At 37.9% G+C, this 15,771-nt stretch overlaps 1 protein-coding gene across 1 annotated transcript in view; it reads left to right on the top strand.

Annotated features, from left to right (window-relative positions):
* Positions 1-15,771, top strand: part of unc13d (unc-13 homolog D (C. elegans)) — a 36,871-nt gene that overhangs the window by 8,589 nt on the left and 12,511 nt on the right. Inside the window, exons 10-26 of the mRNA XM_060894782.1 lie at positions 338-382; positions 485-556; positions 732-801; positions 3,927-4,031; positions 5,431-5,523; positions 7,454-7,554; positions 7,755-7,872; positions 9,914-10,035; positions 10,558-10,648; positions 10,760-10,816; positions 10,903-11,000; positions 12,479-12,530; positions 12,894-13,021; positions 13,506-13,626; positions 14,654-14,806; positions 15,058-15,153; positions 15,319-15,525. Of these exons, the coding sequence (XP_060750765.1) occupies positions 338-382; positions 485-556; positions 732-801; positions 3,927-4,031; positions 5,431-5,523; positions 7,454-7,554; positions 7,755-7,872; positions 9,914-10,035; positions 10,558-10,648; positions 10,760-10,816; positions 10,903-11,000; positions 12,479-12,530; positions 12,894-13,021; positions 13,506-13,626; positions 14,654-14,806; positions 15,058-15,153; positions 15,319-15,525 (1,729 nt within the window). The remainder of the gene's footprint in view (positions 1-337; positions 383-484; positions 557-731; positions 802-3,926; positions 4,032-5,430; positions 5,524-7,453; positions 7,555-7,754; positions 7,873-9,913; positions 10,036-10,557; positions 10,649-10,759; positions 10,817-10,902; positions 11,001-12,478; positions 12,531-12,893; positions 13,022-13,505; positions 13,627-14,653; positions 14,807-15,057; positions 15,154-15,318; positions 15,526-15,771) is intronic.

The raw sequence follows: 15,771 nt of genomic DNA, 5'->3' as shown, positions 1-15,771 counted from the left end.
TGTCTCACTCTCTCTCTCTCTCTCTCTCTCTCTCTCTCTCTCTCTCTCTCTCTCTCTCTCTCTCTCTCTCTCTCTCTCTCTCTCTCTCTCTCTCTCTCTCTCTCTCTCTCTCTCCCTCTCTCTCTCTCTCTCTCTCTCTCTCTCTCCTACTTAAGATGATCTTAACTTTCTACACTTTTAGGAACATCAGCCTAGTGAACACCTTCATCTCCTTCATATAAGTCCAGGACTAGATCCCTACAGACCTTTAGTAGAATATTACACCTAACATGTTTCAAGATCGATCGAGATTGAGATTGTCGCAGCTTTTTATTCTCTCTTTTGATTCTTTCTTCAGGGTGTTTGAAGACATCGCATCTGGCAATTTCCATCTGGAAATGTGGTAAGTCAGAATGCAAAGCGGGTCGCTGTGGTTAGACGAGGTGGAATGTGTTTGTATTGACTCACACGCTTATTATACCTCACATCTCTTTTTGCTTCACAGGGACAGAGATGAGGAGGTGTCGCTTGCTCAGAAACTCGACGAGTTCCGGACAAACTTTCACGGGCTAAAAAGGTCACGCTACATCTCACATAGCTTTCACACACACACACACACACAAACACGCACACACGTACACGACTACTTATCAACCCACGGCCACGCTGATAGTTTGAACGGTGAAACTAATTTACATGTGTGGGAGAAACATGCTTTGGACTGATTTGCTTTTTGATCTGATTCATTACAGGATGTTAAAAGATGCCAAGAAGGAAAAAGGGCAGGACGACTTCCTGGGAAGAATCGTCCTCAGTCTGCAGGTAAACAAATAGGTAGCACTAATATGAAAAATTGACCACAGATAACTGTCAGTGACATTAAAGTTATAGCACTCCTATCCCACCCTTTACAATAAGAGCACTCTGGGTTCCTTAACTAGATCCAAAAACAACTTAGGCAAGTCACAAATCACAGTAGATATTTAGGAATTTAAACAAAGAAAATTAGGGGGCACGGTGGCTTAGTGGTTAGCACGTTCGCCTCACACCACCAGGGTTCGATTCCCACCTCCGCCTTGTGTGTGTGGAGTTTGCATGTTCTCCCCGTGACTCGAAAAGACATGCATGGTAGGTTGATTGGCATCTCTGGAAAAATTGTCCGTAGTGTGTGAGTGAATGAGAGTGTGTGTGTGTGTGTGCCCTGTGATGGGTTGGCACTCCGTCCAGGGTGTATCATGCCTTGATGCCCGATGACGCCTGAGATAGGCACAGGCTCCCCGTGACCCGAGGTAGTTCGGATAAGCGGTAGAAGATGAGTGAGTGAGTGAACGAAGAAAATTAGCAGTGTAACATAACAATACTTCTAGTCATTAGTGAATAAAGTACTTGAATAAAACAATAATTATCACTTTATTCTTTAACAAACTACTTAGAATTCGTTATAAGTCTACTAACTTGAACCTTATTAATGTCTTTCACTGAAACATGTTATGGTCATGACCAAATTAGTAAAACAATGAAAAAAACGTAGCAGGCCTGGACGATGCTTGTGAGCGTTGTGGTCGAAAAGCTACTTCGCCCCTACTTTTTGAACAGTATAAACAATGAAGAAAAAAATAACTTAGACTCACAGTCACTTCTCAGTATAATTAGGTTACTCGAACATAGCTTTGGTGATCCACGAACACATGAGCACTTTTTCCTCAGAGGCAAAAAAATGTTCGGGAACATCACACTGTAATCCTTAGTGAACTTTGGATATTTGTTCCAGGAAACAAAGAAAACTAACTCCACAAAAGTCACTATTGGTTTTAAAGTGTCTACTGGACACTGTATCCTGTCACCTTGACGGGAGTAAAAAGCAAACAATCCCCTCACGACAAAGACCCGCCCCCATCCAATCACGCATATCAAAATTAACAGCCCAGGCCCTGAACCAATGGGCTTAAGACATCAATTAACTATATTTGAGGATAGGGTGCCACTTACAGGACCATAACAATACATTCATTCGTCAAAAAAAAAATATATATATATCACATACAAACACAATGTTGTGTTCGAAAACATAACATCCAAGCGGGCTACATTTGTAATCGCTTACTATTTTAGATCATTCTAAATAGAAAATCAGAAAAGTTTAACAAAAAAAAATTAAGATTGCAATACAAATTTATAAACAATTTCTATATCTTAAAGAATATATACTGTATGTATCGGTTTATAGGTGTAAATAATATGACCAAACTATTGTGGTATAAGAGAAATAAAACATTCATTTACATTTACAGCATTTGGCAGAAGCCCTTATCCAGAGTGACATACAAAGTGCCTTTAATCATTTAATACATTAACTCTGGTCTAATAGGTTATAGACTTAAGATACCATAAGCATAAAACAGCCTTTTAATTATTTTATTTTTTACACACATACAAAAAACAGGGGAGAAAGTGCTAGTTCAAGTATTTCAAGTATTATGGGGGAAGTCATGACCTAATTGTTAGAGAGTTTGACTCCTAAGGTTGTGGGTTCGTGTCTCGGGCCGGCAATACCACGACTGAGGTGCCCTTGAGTAAGGCACCAAACCCCCCCCAACTATTCCCCGGGCGCCGCAGCATAAATGGCTCCGGGTGTGTGTTCACGGTGTGTGTGATTACTGCTGCGTGTGTGCACTTTAGATGGGTTAAATGCAGAGAACGAATTCTGAGTATGGGTCACCGTACTTAGCTGTATGTCACATCACTTTCACTTTCACTTATTTCATGAAGAAGTAGGCCTTCAACCGTCGTTTGAAGATAGCCAGTGACAGACAGCCAAAACACTCGGAGCTGGAATGTGCTACTAAAAAGTAGTAAATAAATAAATAAATAATAAAGCACAATGGGGTGTGCAGTTACTATACAAAACTATATAAAACTAAAAACATGATCATATCATCGCCCTAGTTTTGGCCTCTCTTCAATTCTTCTTTAATTGTTTTTAAAGCACTAATAAGACACTAGAAAGACACCTTCTTAGATTTCAGACCTAATTCATTCGTACCCAGCACCTATGTCCCAATATCTTCTAAACAAGCTCTCCTACATGTCCCATAGATCTTGCCTTAAATCCAAAGGTGATACCTATGAAATCAGCTTCCTCCAGGCATCAGAAATGCTAAATATCTCCTTTTACATCTTTGTGCTATTATTTTAGTATGTGTTGTCATTTTCTTTTACAGCACTTTGGTTTTAAATGTGCTCTATAAATAAACGTACTTATGTACAGTACTTACCATACCACCCTGAAGTGGTTATTTTACTATAACAGCATTATTATATTACATTTTTGTGTTAAATGTTTATGTTTGTAGTTACATTTTATGATGTGGAATTTCCGCAAGACAAATTACTTCCTGTATACTGCATTATAGTGTGTGTGTGTGTGTGTGTGTGTGTGCATGGTGTGCAGTTAGTTTAAAATAATCAATGACATGAAGCGTTACTATACCAACCAGAAGTGTTTATATTCCAATAACAGCACATTTTATGTTACATTTTTTAAGTTTCTAACTATTTATAGTTATTTACAGATTTATACAAGTTTATACATTCTGTATTCTGCATTATAGCAGTTACAAACAGCCTTTTCCTCCCTTTTGACCAATCAGAGATGAGAATTTGAGAACGGTGCTGCGGTATTAAAAAATGGTGTATATAATAACAAATAAAATTAAAGCACTGATATTAATGAATGTGAGGAAGTTCTTTTCAAAATGCTTCCAAAATGATGCTACCGAGTATGACACTAAATATTATAAATAAAATGATAAAACGTTAATCATTCGGTTTGCAGTAATTTTGCAGTATTATTTTTACACAGAAACTTTAGTGTATATATACAGTAGTAGAGAGGAAATAAATTCAGTTTCTATTATTTACATTTTCTGGGTCAATATACATTACAGGACCTGCACTGTACAGAAGATAAATGGTACATACTCCAGCCTCGGACAGAGACATACCCTGACCGAGGGCAGTGCCACCTGCAGATCAAATTTATCCACAATCAGGTGAGTGCCATTACATATCTACTGGGCCTTATCTTCAGCTGCCAGTAGCATGAAAACAATGTGAACATCAGTTAAAAATATTCCCCATAATGAATACAAGCAAGCTAGGTTTATATGTTAAAATGTCATTTAAAGATGCAGTTTGGAGTTTAGAGCTATGTGATGACCACAAGGAGAAATTACAGATGCAATAAAAAAAAATTTGATCCCGATCCTTATCAAGGGGCGGAGCCTAATCCAAACACATACAAGCTGGAAACAAACTAATGCCATCCGTTGCATGGAATTACTGAGAATTGTTTATATTGCATAATTACCGTGTCTAGAAATACATGAAATCATCCCTAAATGCAAAATCACTTTTAAGGTCATTCAGGTTATTTCATAATAATTAATGAAAATAAACGTATTCATGAAATGCAGCTCCATACATCATCATAGTGTATAGAAGGAATGGGATTTAAAGGTAATTTCCGGACTAAAGCGCACCTGAATATAAGCCGCACCCACTGAATTTTAAAAAAATATATTTTTTTGAACATAAATAAGCCGCACATGTCTATAAGCTGCCGAACAAATTAACTTTACACAGGCTTTAACGAAACACGGCTTGTAACAAAAATATTGAATGTATTGAACATGTTTATATTATTTATTTATGTATTTATTTTTTTAAATCATTACATTTTTACGAAAACTTTATCCTTCTTAAACTATCGGCTAATACAATTTAAATATGCAAAACAGGACTGATTTGCTCTACTTATTGATCTAATGTGTTTGACAGACAATAAAATAAGATAAAGTATCGGTTATATTTATTTTATACATTATAATGTGTCACAGATTATAATTGTACATTAACGGATGTCATAATGGCTGAATTATGGAAAGTCATTTAACTGTTTTTTTTTTTTCTGTCATCATACAAGAGCCTTAAAAGAATTTCATTGAAAGTATGTGGGGATGAATTATCATATGCTGTTCAAGCTCTGCTTTCCTGCAAGGATCACAATGACAATCACGGGCAGTTTGTTTAAAGGCGTCTAAACCCTCAGTAGCTGAGTGTGGTTTCCTAATACGGTGAATTTCATGGTTTGAACCTGGTGGTAAACATCAATTCAGTCAGACAATTTCCATCCCTGATATTTAATCGGAATGAAATATCTTCCTTTTCACTTTTAGGAGTAACATTAAACTGCTGTGAATTTACAAATACAAACCTACAGTATTTGAGAGCAAGTTTCAGTTTCAGCTTTAGATATAAAGGAAAATGTCATAATTTCACCGAGTGTAGGGATTTCCCAGGTTACCACACACACATTGTGTTTCCATTTTGTGCTATTTCATTTTGACAAGAAGGAAACAATAATCAGTGCCCTGTGTTTGTGATTGACAGCGAGATGATAGTCTGAGTGCTGGCCGAAGTCTGTACGTGAATTATAGTGGCATCTTGCAGCAGTTTGTGCAGGCTTACATCTCCAAACAACAGGTAATTACCCTAACTAACACAATAAACCATGTATAGCTAGTAGTCTGAGATCAGTTCAAAATCAACAATCTTTCTATCTATCTATTTATCTGTCTGTCTGTCTGTCTGTCTGTCTGATGTGTGTACTTAGCTGCACTTGAATAATAAAAAAACAACCAGCACTAGTTTGATGGACTATAAAGTAAATCCTGCCTCATTTTAACATGTGACACGGTTTCAGCATCAAAACCAACCAAAACATTCAAATAGTGAAAGATATTATTAATGAACAATTAAAATGGGGTCAGTTAAAAAGTTCATTGAGTTCTGTCCAATTATTTGCAGCCTTTTTATATGTTTGTGTCGACTCATTGAGTCATTTGTTGAGCTATCTATCTATCTATCTATCTATCTATCTATCTATATATATATATATATATATATATATATATATATATATATATATATATATATATATGTTGCTGGGCCCCTGAGCAAGGCCCTTAACCCTCAATTGCTCAGTTGTATAAAATGAGAAAATGTAAGTCACTCTGGATAATATATCTATCTGTTGATAATTATACATCCTTATTCAATGGGACACTGGGAAATTCAACTTTTTGTACTTACATGTACTTTTATGTAGAACAAATAATAGCTGGTTGGATGGATGGTTGGATGGATGGTTGGATGGATGGATGGATGGATGGATGGATGGATGGATGGATGGATGGATGGTTGGATGCCTACAGATCACTCAGCATTCTTGTCCATTTAACTCTTTAGTCGATTGATTCACAGACTCAAAAAAAAAAAAAAACTGGTAGCCTAATTTGGCAGGTGAACACAAATAATGAAATTAATAAACTAAGTGAGAGAGGTAAATGTGACACTTTCGATAGTTGACGATAGTAGACGGATATACAGTATTACATACTGACTACGGCCCCAGACTTACATACACACACACACACACACACACAAAGGTCTGACTTCAAAGGACGATTCAAATAGGCAAGGTGGAAGCTCCTGTGAAGATGAGGAGCCTTGTTAACTATCACCCAATTTCAAGTAGTTGATCATTAGTAATAGCATATATTATTTAGAGTCTAGATTTGGTTACAGATTAATGTTTATTGAAATTTTGTGTATTGTCCCAGGGACAAAAGGGGGGAATTGTGGTGGAAATTTCTAATCTTAAGATGATCATAAGGCTTTGTACTTCTATGCTTGTACCCTGTGTGCGTCATGACCAGAGACTGACATCGTCATCAGTAGGTTGTTAAGATTATGACAAGGGACTGGGGACGAGTTGTCCATAAACAATGTCCAATAGGTCCTCTAGAAGACCTTGGCCTGGTCAGATTAGCTTGGTCAGGAGATGCATGAGGTCATTTTGAGCTAATGATTGATGATGTTTTGCTTTTACAGTACATGTCTTCGGTTTTCTTGAGTTCTGTCTATAAAACCTTGATGTAATCAATGATCTTGGCCCTTCATCCCTCATGCTACATGTGGAGTGTTGGGTCCTGCTGTGCAGCTGAGCACAATAAATTGTGTAATCTTTTTACTCTTGCTCGTGTCTACCAGTGTTATACTTTATTCTTTAAATCTCTCTAACCTCGGAACTTCCACAACAAGGTCTAAACTAATTGAAGGATGAATGTTACTCACAACATCACAGCAAATGTTCTATTTAACTCCTTAAAGAGAAGAGACGGACATTTTACATCTTACAGAAGGAAGTAATTAAAGTGGTAGTGGAAGTCATTAAAGGGGAACTGGTAGCTTAGCGGTTAATGCGTTAATGGGTTAAGGTTGAAATGTACAGTATACACCAAAGATACTGTACACACTGGAACATTTAAAGTGATGCCACTTGTGTGTTTATTATTCTCATTCTTGTTTTCTCTCTGCTGATAATCTGGTGTTTTTTTTTGCGTGTGATCAGGACAGCGTTCCCTGGAAAGGTGAGCTGTGTGGAGAGGCCAGCACGCTGCTAGAGTACTACGGCACTCAGAATGATATCTCACCTTTCCTGCAGGACCTGGCGTGAGTTTCCATATACTGTATATAAATACACAGTGATTATAAAAATGAAAAAAAAAAGTGTAGAACATTCTTACGATGATGCATTCTTCACTATGTCTGTTTAGTGCTTAATAAACATGTTAATGCAGACTCACTAATAAGATCAGCATATTGTGATAAAAATCTGGTGTGTGTGTGTGTATATGTATGTGTGTGTGCAGGAAGTGGGTTGCCTACAGTAAACTGTATCAGAGCTTGGAAGTGGATTCTACAGTGTTATTTCAGCAACTGACTAGCATTGAGTACCACTGGGACCAACAGGAACTCCCTTACCAACAGGTAAGAGGCTGTCAAAGCACCTCAGATGTCAAACAAAATCAGAAATTGTGAAAAGTCATACCAAGACACATGCAGTTGTATTTACGCAATTGATGGTTGATCATTGATGGTTGTAATAAAAAAGGAAATAAAACAAACATGTGCCAGCATGTGCCAGTTCCAGTTCATCCCAAAGGTGTTCAGTGGGGTTGAGTCAGAGATCAGTTCTTTTCCCTTCAACCTCTTCACACCATGTCTTCATAGAGCAGGTTAGGCCTCTTAGAAACCAGTGAAGGGGAAGTGTGTGTGTCCAACACTCTGAAAATAGTTTGAGGAAGAACAATATACACACATATACATATATACATACATGTGTATACTTTTATTTACCAGAATAATGTGGAAATGTTTCAGGTTATTTTCTGAACTTGTTTTGGTGTTCAGCCTGAAAAGATAATTTGTTTAAAAACCTCGTCATTTCCTTACGATTTGATCGAGATCTTAGATGGTGATATGTTTGTACCGACTGTCAAGCACTTACACAGTGTAGAGAGACAACAACTGTCAACATATTTATAATGTTTATATAACCTAAAAAACAAAAGAAAGCGAGAGAGTGAGACAGAGAGAGAGAGAGAGAGAGAGAGAGAGAGAGAGAGAGAGAGAGAGAGAGAGAGAGAGACAGAGAGAGAGAGAGAGAGAGAGAGAGAGAGAGAGTGAGACAGAGAGAGAGAGAGAGAGAGAGAGAGAGAGAGAGAGAGAGAGAGAGAGACAGAGAGAGAGAGAGAGAGAGAGAGAGACAGAGAGAGAGAGAGATAGAGAGAGAGAGAGAATGAGACAGAGAGAGAGAGAGAGAGAGAGAGAGAGAGAGAGAGAGAGAAAGAGAGAGAGAAAGAGAGAGAGAGAGAGAGAGAGAGAGAGAGAGAGTGAGAGAAAGAGAGAGAGAGCGAGAGAGCGAGAGAGAGAGAGTGAGAATTAGACAGAGAGAGAGTGAGACAGAGAGAGAGAGAGAGAGAGAGAGAGAGAGAGAGAGAGAGAGAGAAAGAGAGAGAGAGAGAGAGAGAGAGAGAGACAGAGAGACAGAGAGAGAGAGAGAGAGAGAGAGAGAGAGAGAGAGAGAGAGAAAGAAAGAGAGAGAGAGAGAGAGTGTCCTTCATACAGTTGAATCCCAGTCAGTCACAATATACTGTACTTAAAAAAACGCTCTTCTCTGTTCTGGCACCAGATGGTGGATTAAAACTCTTAAAAGGATTTAAATCAGCACTTTATAAATAAATTGTGTTGCTATATTTCTTCTCTAACAGATGATGTTAGAAACTGATGGTGTTATTAACTTATGACTTATTGAACCAGAATCAGAATATAATCAGCGCACTTCTGTAAGTCTGGATAAGAGCAAATTCTCTAAATGTAAATGTAAAAGTGACTAAATGAATCAGACGTTATGTCTCCACCGCTGTAAAAGGGTACAGAGATCAGTTAAGTGAAGAAATGACGAGGTTTCGGTTAGTAAAACACCATGAGTGAATTTTGGATGTTGATAATCAAAGTACTAAATCAGCATTTCTTACTCCAGTATAGAATTCTTTACAATTTGGCAGTAAAACCTTGTCCGTAAGTCGATACAGAACTTAGAGGTAGAGCTGAGAATTAAATCTTAGTTTAATTCACGTTTCAAAATGCTGTATGGTTGAGATGCACGTAAAAGAGGAACTCGTATAAAAATGTCAAGAATCTGACCATGTGAAGGGGTTTTCCAGGGTTTTTTGTGACTGCGTAGGTAAAGTGTGAGTTAAGCCTTGGGTTCTACGATCCTACGTGTAGCATGAGGTTGTAGGTGTTCAGAGAGACTTAGAGCATGTTTTGTCTTTGCTGCTGTCGCCGTTGTTGAAATCCTTGTGTGCCGAAGTGTTGTTATTTTCACAATGTTTTTTTCTTGCATAAGGTATGATGTGGTTAAAGTCTGGCACGATGCGGTGCGAGTGTGCTCATGCCGCTTTACAAATCTATTTCTGTATTCACGATCGAGTTAAAGTCATTTTCCGTACGTGTGTTTTAACAGAAACAAGAGCTGGGAGACTCTCTGCATGGCTTCCTGCAGTACGGTCTGTGTTTAGTGTCCAAGTATAGAGACATATTTCCACCGACGCCCAAATGCACACCACGGTTACACACGTTGCTCAGGTACGGCACTGACAAGACCACAGTATGAACCCAAATGTCTCCACAAGGGTAGGAATATCCGCCAGGTTTTAACCTTGCTGCTAGCCCTGACAGAAAACAGCATATTTACAAAAACTGAGGAGACTGAAAGAGCCAAAATGTTTTAATTTTGTTTACCGAGGTTAGATTCAGGTCTAGTGTGGCATTCATTAGATGAATGAAAAATATAGAATGCTGTTGTGTTTACTGTTAAGTCATTATTGTGGACTTAGAGCTAGATTTGAGAAAAAAATGACTTTTACACAGTTTCCCCCTTTACCACAGACTTTAGTTGGTTGTTTTTAATGTATGAAGCATGAAAAATAAATAAGGTTTTGCTAGCGATACTAAAGGGCAGGGTTTATAAGGCTACATTAGAGCTACATAAGTCCCATAAGTCATTTTTTGTGGTTGAAATAATAACACTATTTTGTAAATGTAGGCCGCTTGATACTTATTCTACAGAATGTGTGTGTGTGTGTGTGTGTGTGTGTGTGTGTGTAGGGTTCTGGTCCAGATATGCAAGACTCGAGCTTTTCAGAAGCTCAACCCAGCAAACTTTGCTTTACACGACGAGGTTAACGATGCGGTGCTGGTAAGAAACACTTCAATAACAATGTGTTAAGTTATATCTCGAAACATTAGATGAGAGGAATTGTAGTTCACTATGATTAGCTTCATAATTTCACTGCTGGATTTCTCACAGACTGGTACTGAGGAGTGGTTCAACATTAAAAAAGGACTACACCAACCAATGACTAAGGTGAGATACGTACTGAATACTTTTCACTGTTTAAAATACTTATTTCATTAAGGTTTAAATGTAATGTTCATGCTAATCTGCTACAGGATTTGCTGGAGGCGGTTAGCGCCCTCACTCGGCTGATTAAGGAAGTGCAGGAGGACGTTCAGCTGAGCAAAGACGTCTGGAACAAAGTGTTTGTCAGGTAAAAAGAGTGTATGTAGATAATTTGAATAAAAAGTATAATAAATATTATATAACTGGAATGGTTTGTTTTTGGTCATTTATTACAATAGACTGACTGATATCATCAGATTCTGCTATTGTTTCTTAAATACAATATTGACAGAGTCACAAAGGTCATTTAAGTTGTTATATGTTTTTAAAGTTAGAGTTTTTGTCCCTGTCCCTTTTACAGCACTGAAAGAAAGAAAAAATCAGTAGCAGTTGACTTCAAAATAAATTAAAGAATTGTACACTTCGTATTTGTATTACTCTATAAAACCTCTACATAATAGTGACAGGATCACCGCTGTCCATTCCAAGGCAAGTCAAAAACCACGACTAGATTAGAGTCATCATGGCTAATTCAAGAGGTTCAAAAAGTTCGAGGCTAAGCTTTTTTTATTTCAACTAGTTTGCTTCATTTGTGAACTGCAACAATGACTGGGCTGTTTTGTGCACTGAAGTATTTCCTGTCAGATTTTGTTGTAAGCAAACAGAAAATTCAACCCAAACATGACCAAGACAATATTTGGCAAGACCAATGGTGAAGCTTTAAATAAGTCCTGGTACAAATGGCAAGAATTTTGAAATTAGCCTAAAGTCAATACAGGAAACTTCTCAAGACTGGACTTAAGTCCTAAACCTCTAAGACACACAAAACTGTATTTTCCAGATTACCAATGATTTGTAAAATAGAAATCTTGTACACTTTGTAGATTACGTGTAAAAATAGAGAAAGCGTTTCCACCTAGAAACCAAGGGGGGACAAACTTTTGCACTCAAACACATTTACATTGTTCAGAGTACATCATCTTGGCTTAGTTATGTTATTTTAATCTACAGGATGTGCTATCTATCAGCACATCACACCCAGAATGTAAAAAACCCTACTAAATTATATACGATTTGCAGTTTATCAGAGGGGGGGCATGGTGCCTTAGTGGTTAGCACGTTTGCCTCACACCTCCAGGGTTGGGGGTTCGATTTCCGCCTCCGCCTTGTGTGTGTGGAGTTTGCATGTTCTCCCTGTGCCTCGGGGGTTTCCTCCGGGTATTCCGGTTTCCTCCCCCGGTCCAAAGACATGCATGGTAGGTTGATTGGCATCTCTGGAAAATTGTCCATAGTGTGTGATTGCGTGAGTGATTGAGTGTGTGTGTGTGTGCCCTGTGATGGGTTGGCACTCCGTCCAGGGTGTATCCTGCCTTGATGCCCGATGACGCCTGAGGTAGGCACAGGCTCCCTGTGACCCGAGGTAGTTCGGATAAGCGGTAGAAGATGAGTGAGTGAGTGAGTGAATGAGTGAGTAATATCAGAGATCAATGATATGAATTGTTGTACTTTTTGAATTTATCGTTATTATTTTTACATTTTTTTTATTTTAATCACTGATATTATACTCATTTATTAATGAAATAATAATGAAATAATCATTCTAATCCTCTCTCGGTCTCTCCTCAGTGCTGTACAGTTAGACGTGTTTACGGTAGTGTACCAGAAACTCGACTCTCTGGTGAGAAACTTCATGCAGTCCTTTATAAATTTTGTCTTATTGAGGATATTGTCATATTTAGTCATGCTCTATACCGCAATTATCAAATAGTCATAAGTGATGTTACACTGTACGATATTTATATATATAGAAGGTTAAAGTTAAAAATGAAAGTTCACATGCTGCCGTAAAGATAATTTACATTTCGACTCACAAGAAGCCAAGTTAATGGATTACTGTATGTTTTAATTTTTAAAATGTATAAACATGATTTCAGTATCTAACACTTGACAATTAGAGTTACTGTATAGAGAAGAAATAGCTCCACATAACTAAGGCTGTCTGTGTGTGTGTGTGTGTGTGTGTGTGTGTGTGTGTGTGTAGCTGGCCGAGGAGGTTCGAGCCATGATGTGTCAGTTGAATCACATGGATCAGTCTTTGGCTAACAGTTTGTATCCGGTGTATCTGAGCTTGCAAGCCATACACAAAGAGAAAGCTTATCTACAGAAGAGGTGAAACATTTATACATTAAAGTCATTTAGGGCAGATATGTTACAAAATAGATATGCAAGATTTGCTGTTCAAGGCAACTTTAACTCACTCCCTAACTAAAAATCAAGATCAGGATTTATATCCGTGGGATGCTTTTACTTTGCACGATGTGGAAATGCTTACAGTAAGTGGGGTGAATACTTATGCAAGGACTGTGGGTCTTGTGAAATATTTTTGACAGAAACATTATTCAAAAAGCCTTAAGTTAACAAAACGTTAGTCACCTCAATCTGACAATATACAATGAAACCCTCACCGATTATGTACTAAATGTACCAACTTTTTTTAGACATATAAAATAAGCATGAGAAGCTGTTAGAGATGCTGCTACAAAGCTTAGAACACAGAACATCTCAGTAAAAGTTCATTTCTAGTCTCTTAGCTCTGGAATATAAAATGTCCCATATGACGGGCAGATTTTACAGAATTTTTTTTCTTGTTCAGAGAGAAGATGCTGGAGCTGACGAGCTTCCATGAGTTTTTCCGTGAAGCTCTGCCTTACTGGCTGAACAAAGCGTTCAGCACCACGATGGAGCGAGTGGAGAAAGCGGTGCAGGTGGATCAGGTAATCCTGTGAGCTTGTTATTATAGAGTCTGCTGTAACCTACATCAACCTGGCTGATCACAGTGATACATGCAATGGTGAAAATTGTATTATTATTATTATTATTATTATTATTATTATTATTATTATTATTATTATTGGACCGTCTATTGGACCTTATGGTAGGCATGAAACTATTACCGGATTTTCTATGATTTTATGTCGAAGAGTTAAGTGTTCAGTCGTGATTCTCAAATAAACACTTCCAAATAGCCAGCTCACTGAAACCACACACAATTTACACTTTCGATTTCACTTTGTGTGTCCATTTTGATTAGATAATACACGCTCGGTGTATGTACTTTCTCCCCTAATGTACGTCTTTATTCTTGGATAAATAAAAGAAAAACAAAAGACCTAAACTCCCCTAAACTCCCTTACCAAATCCATTGAGTGAATCGTTCTCCCAACGTAACTAGCAGTTGCACACCTGTTTCCGGTCAACATTTACTATAAATGTAGGCAGTCGAACAAAAACAAAGGGCAGATCAAGCTCACAGTATAGATAGGCAAAGTTTAAAATCAGGATTATCCCAAAACCCGAGGGAGTTGTAATAATGGTTACGTGTTGGTTGCGCTGTTGTGTTTGTTAACAAGCCTGTTTATAACAGGTGACCCTGAGAGTGTGTAGATGTCTAACACGTGTGCAGAGGTCTAAAATGAGGGAACTGTGGAGATGCTACACCGAATTAACAAAAATAATATCTACGTTGACAAAAGTTTTAATTAAATACAGAATGCTGTTGTGTTTACTGTTAATTCTTTATTGGGGACGTAAAGCTAAATTTGAGCAAATATGAATTTTACAAAGTTTCCCCCTTTAACACAAACTTTAGTTGGTTATATTTGATGCATGCAAAATATAAATATACTGTAAGTCCCATTAGTCATTTTATATTTTACACTCTTTTGTAAATAGGCTGCTTGATGAAATATTTGATACATTATTCTACAGTGTGTGTGTCTGTGTGTGTGTGTGTGTGTATAGTTACAGCCCCTGCAGTCTGGAGCAGTACCCATAAAGCACAGCTCTTCAGCCGTGGACCTGGCAGCGTGTCTGCAGCCGATTTGTCAGCTTTGGGAACAACTGAGTTGGCCTGACTCAGAGGAAGGCTTCATGCTTATGGTCAAGCTAACAGAGGTGGACAACCACACACACACACACACACACACACACACACACACACAAACATCCATTGATATAATTATTAATGCTATGCTACATATAAAATGAGCCTCAACCTTAGTGCATTGAATGAAAACAGTCTCAGCTGCCTGAGTCAAAACATATCCGAAATCCACTTATACAGACGCTCTTGTTTCTTCACTCTTATTGTGTCGTATGATTGAACGTTAGTAATGCTGATTCATGCGGTTATATGTGTATCTTAGGATATGTGTAAAATTGCGTCCATGTACTGCCGTCTGCTGAAATCTCGGGTGAGGGAGCTCTCAGAGAACCGTGACCAAGGCATTGCTGTCAACATGGTGAGCAAGAACAGGAATAACCAAACACTAATAAAATTCTTTTATTGAGATAGAATTTTCCCAGATAAAACAATCCTTGTACGTGTACGTCCTTCTGGACGTCTTCCTGTGTTTGGTGGAATAGTTGTTTGTTGTGGTTTGATCTCTCTGCTTTTCTCTTTATAGCTGTGTGTCGTAGTAAATGATCTGGAGCACCTACGGTCAGTGCTGACAAAACTACCTCAGCAGCTGAACTGGGCAGGGCTTCGGGAGCGGACACGGAACGTGATTGGAGAAAACCAGTTTCAGAACACACTTCCCTCCCAGCTGAAGCACACACAGGCTGCACTGGACCGAGAGATTCGTTCAGCTGTCGACACTCTCGCACGGAAGGTAACGACAACGACGCTTTTAAAGCCCTGACACTTTAAAGGTGCAGTTTGAAATGTTTAAACATGTTTCTAGACATTTACTAATAAGCAAATTTAACATAAGACATAAAAGTACATCACAGTTATCAATATAAGAATGTAGTGGATATATACAGTATATATATATATATATATATATATATATATATATATATATATATATATATATATATATAGACTTTTGTTTATAGTTTTCTGGCCCTGAAAT

The sequence above is a fragment of the Tachysurus vachellii genome, chromosome 2 (assembly GCF_030014155.1).
Source record: "Tachysurus vachellii isolate PV-2020 chromosome 2, HZAU_Pvac_v1, whole genome shotgun sequence".
In the NCBI taxonomy this organism is placed as follows: Eukaryota; Metazoa; Chordata; class Actinopteri; order Siluriformes; family Bagridae; genus Tachysurus; species Tachysurus vachellii.
The sequence above is the reverse complement of the archived record's forward strand: the minus strand, read 5'-3'. Positions and strand labels throughout refer to the sequence as shown.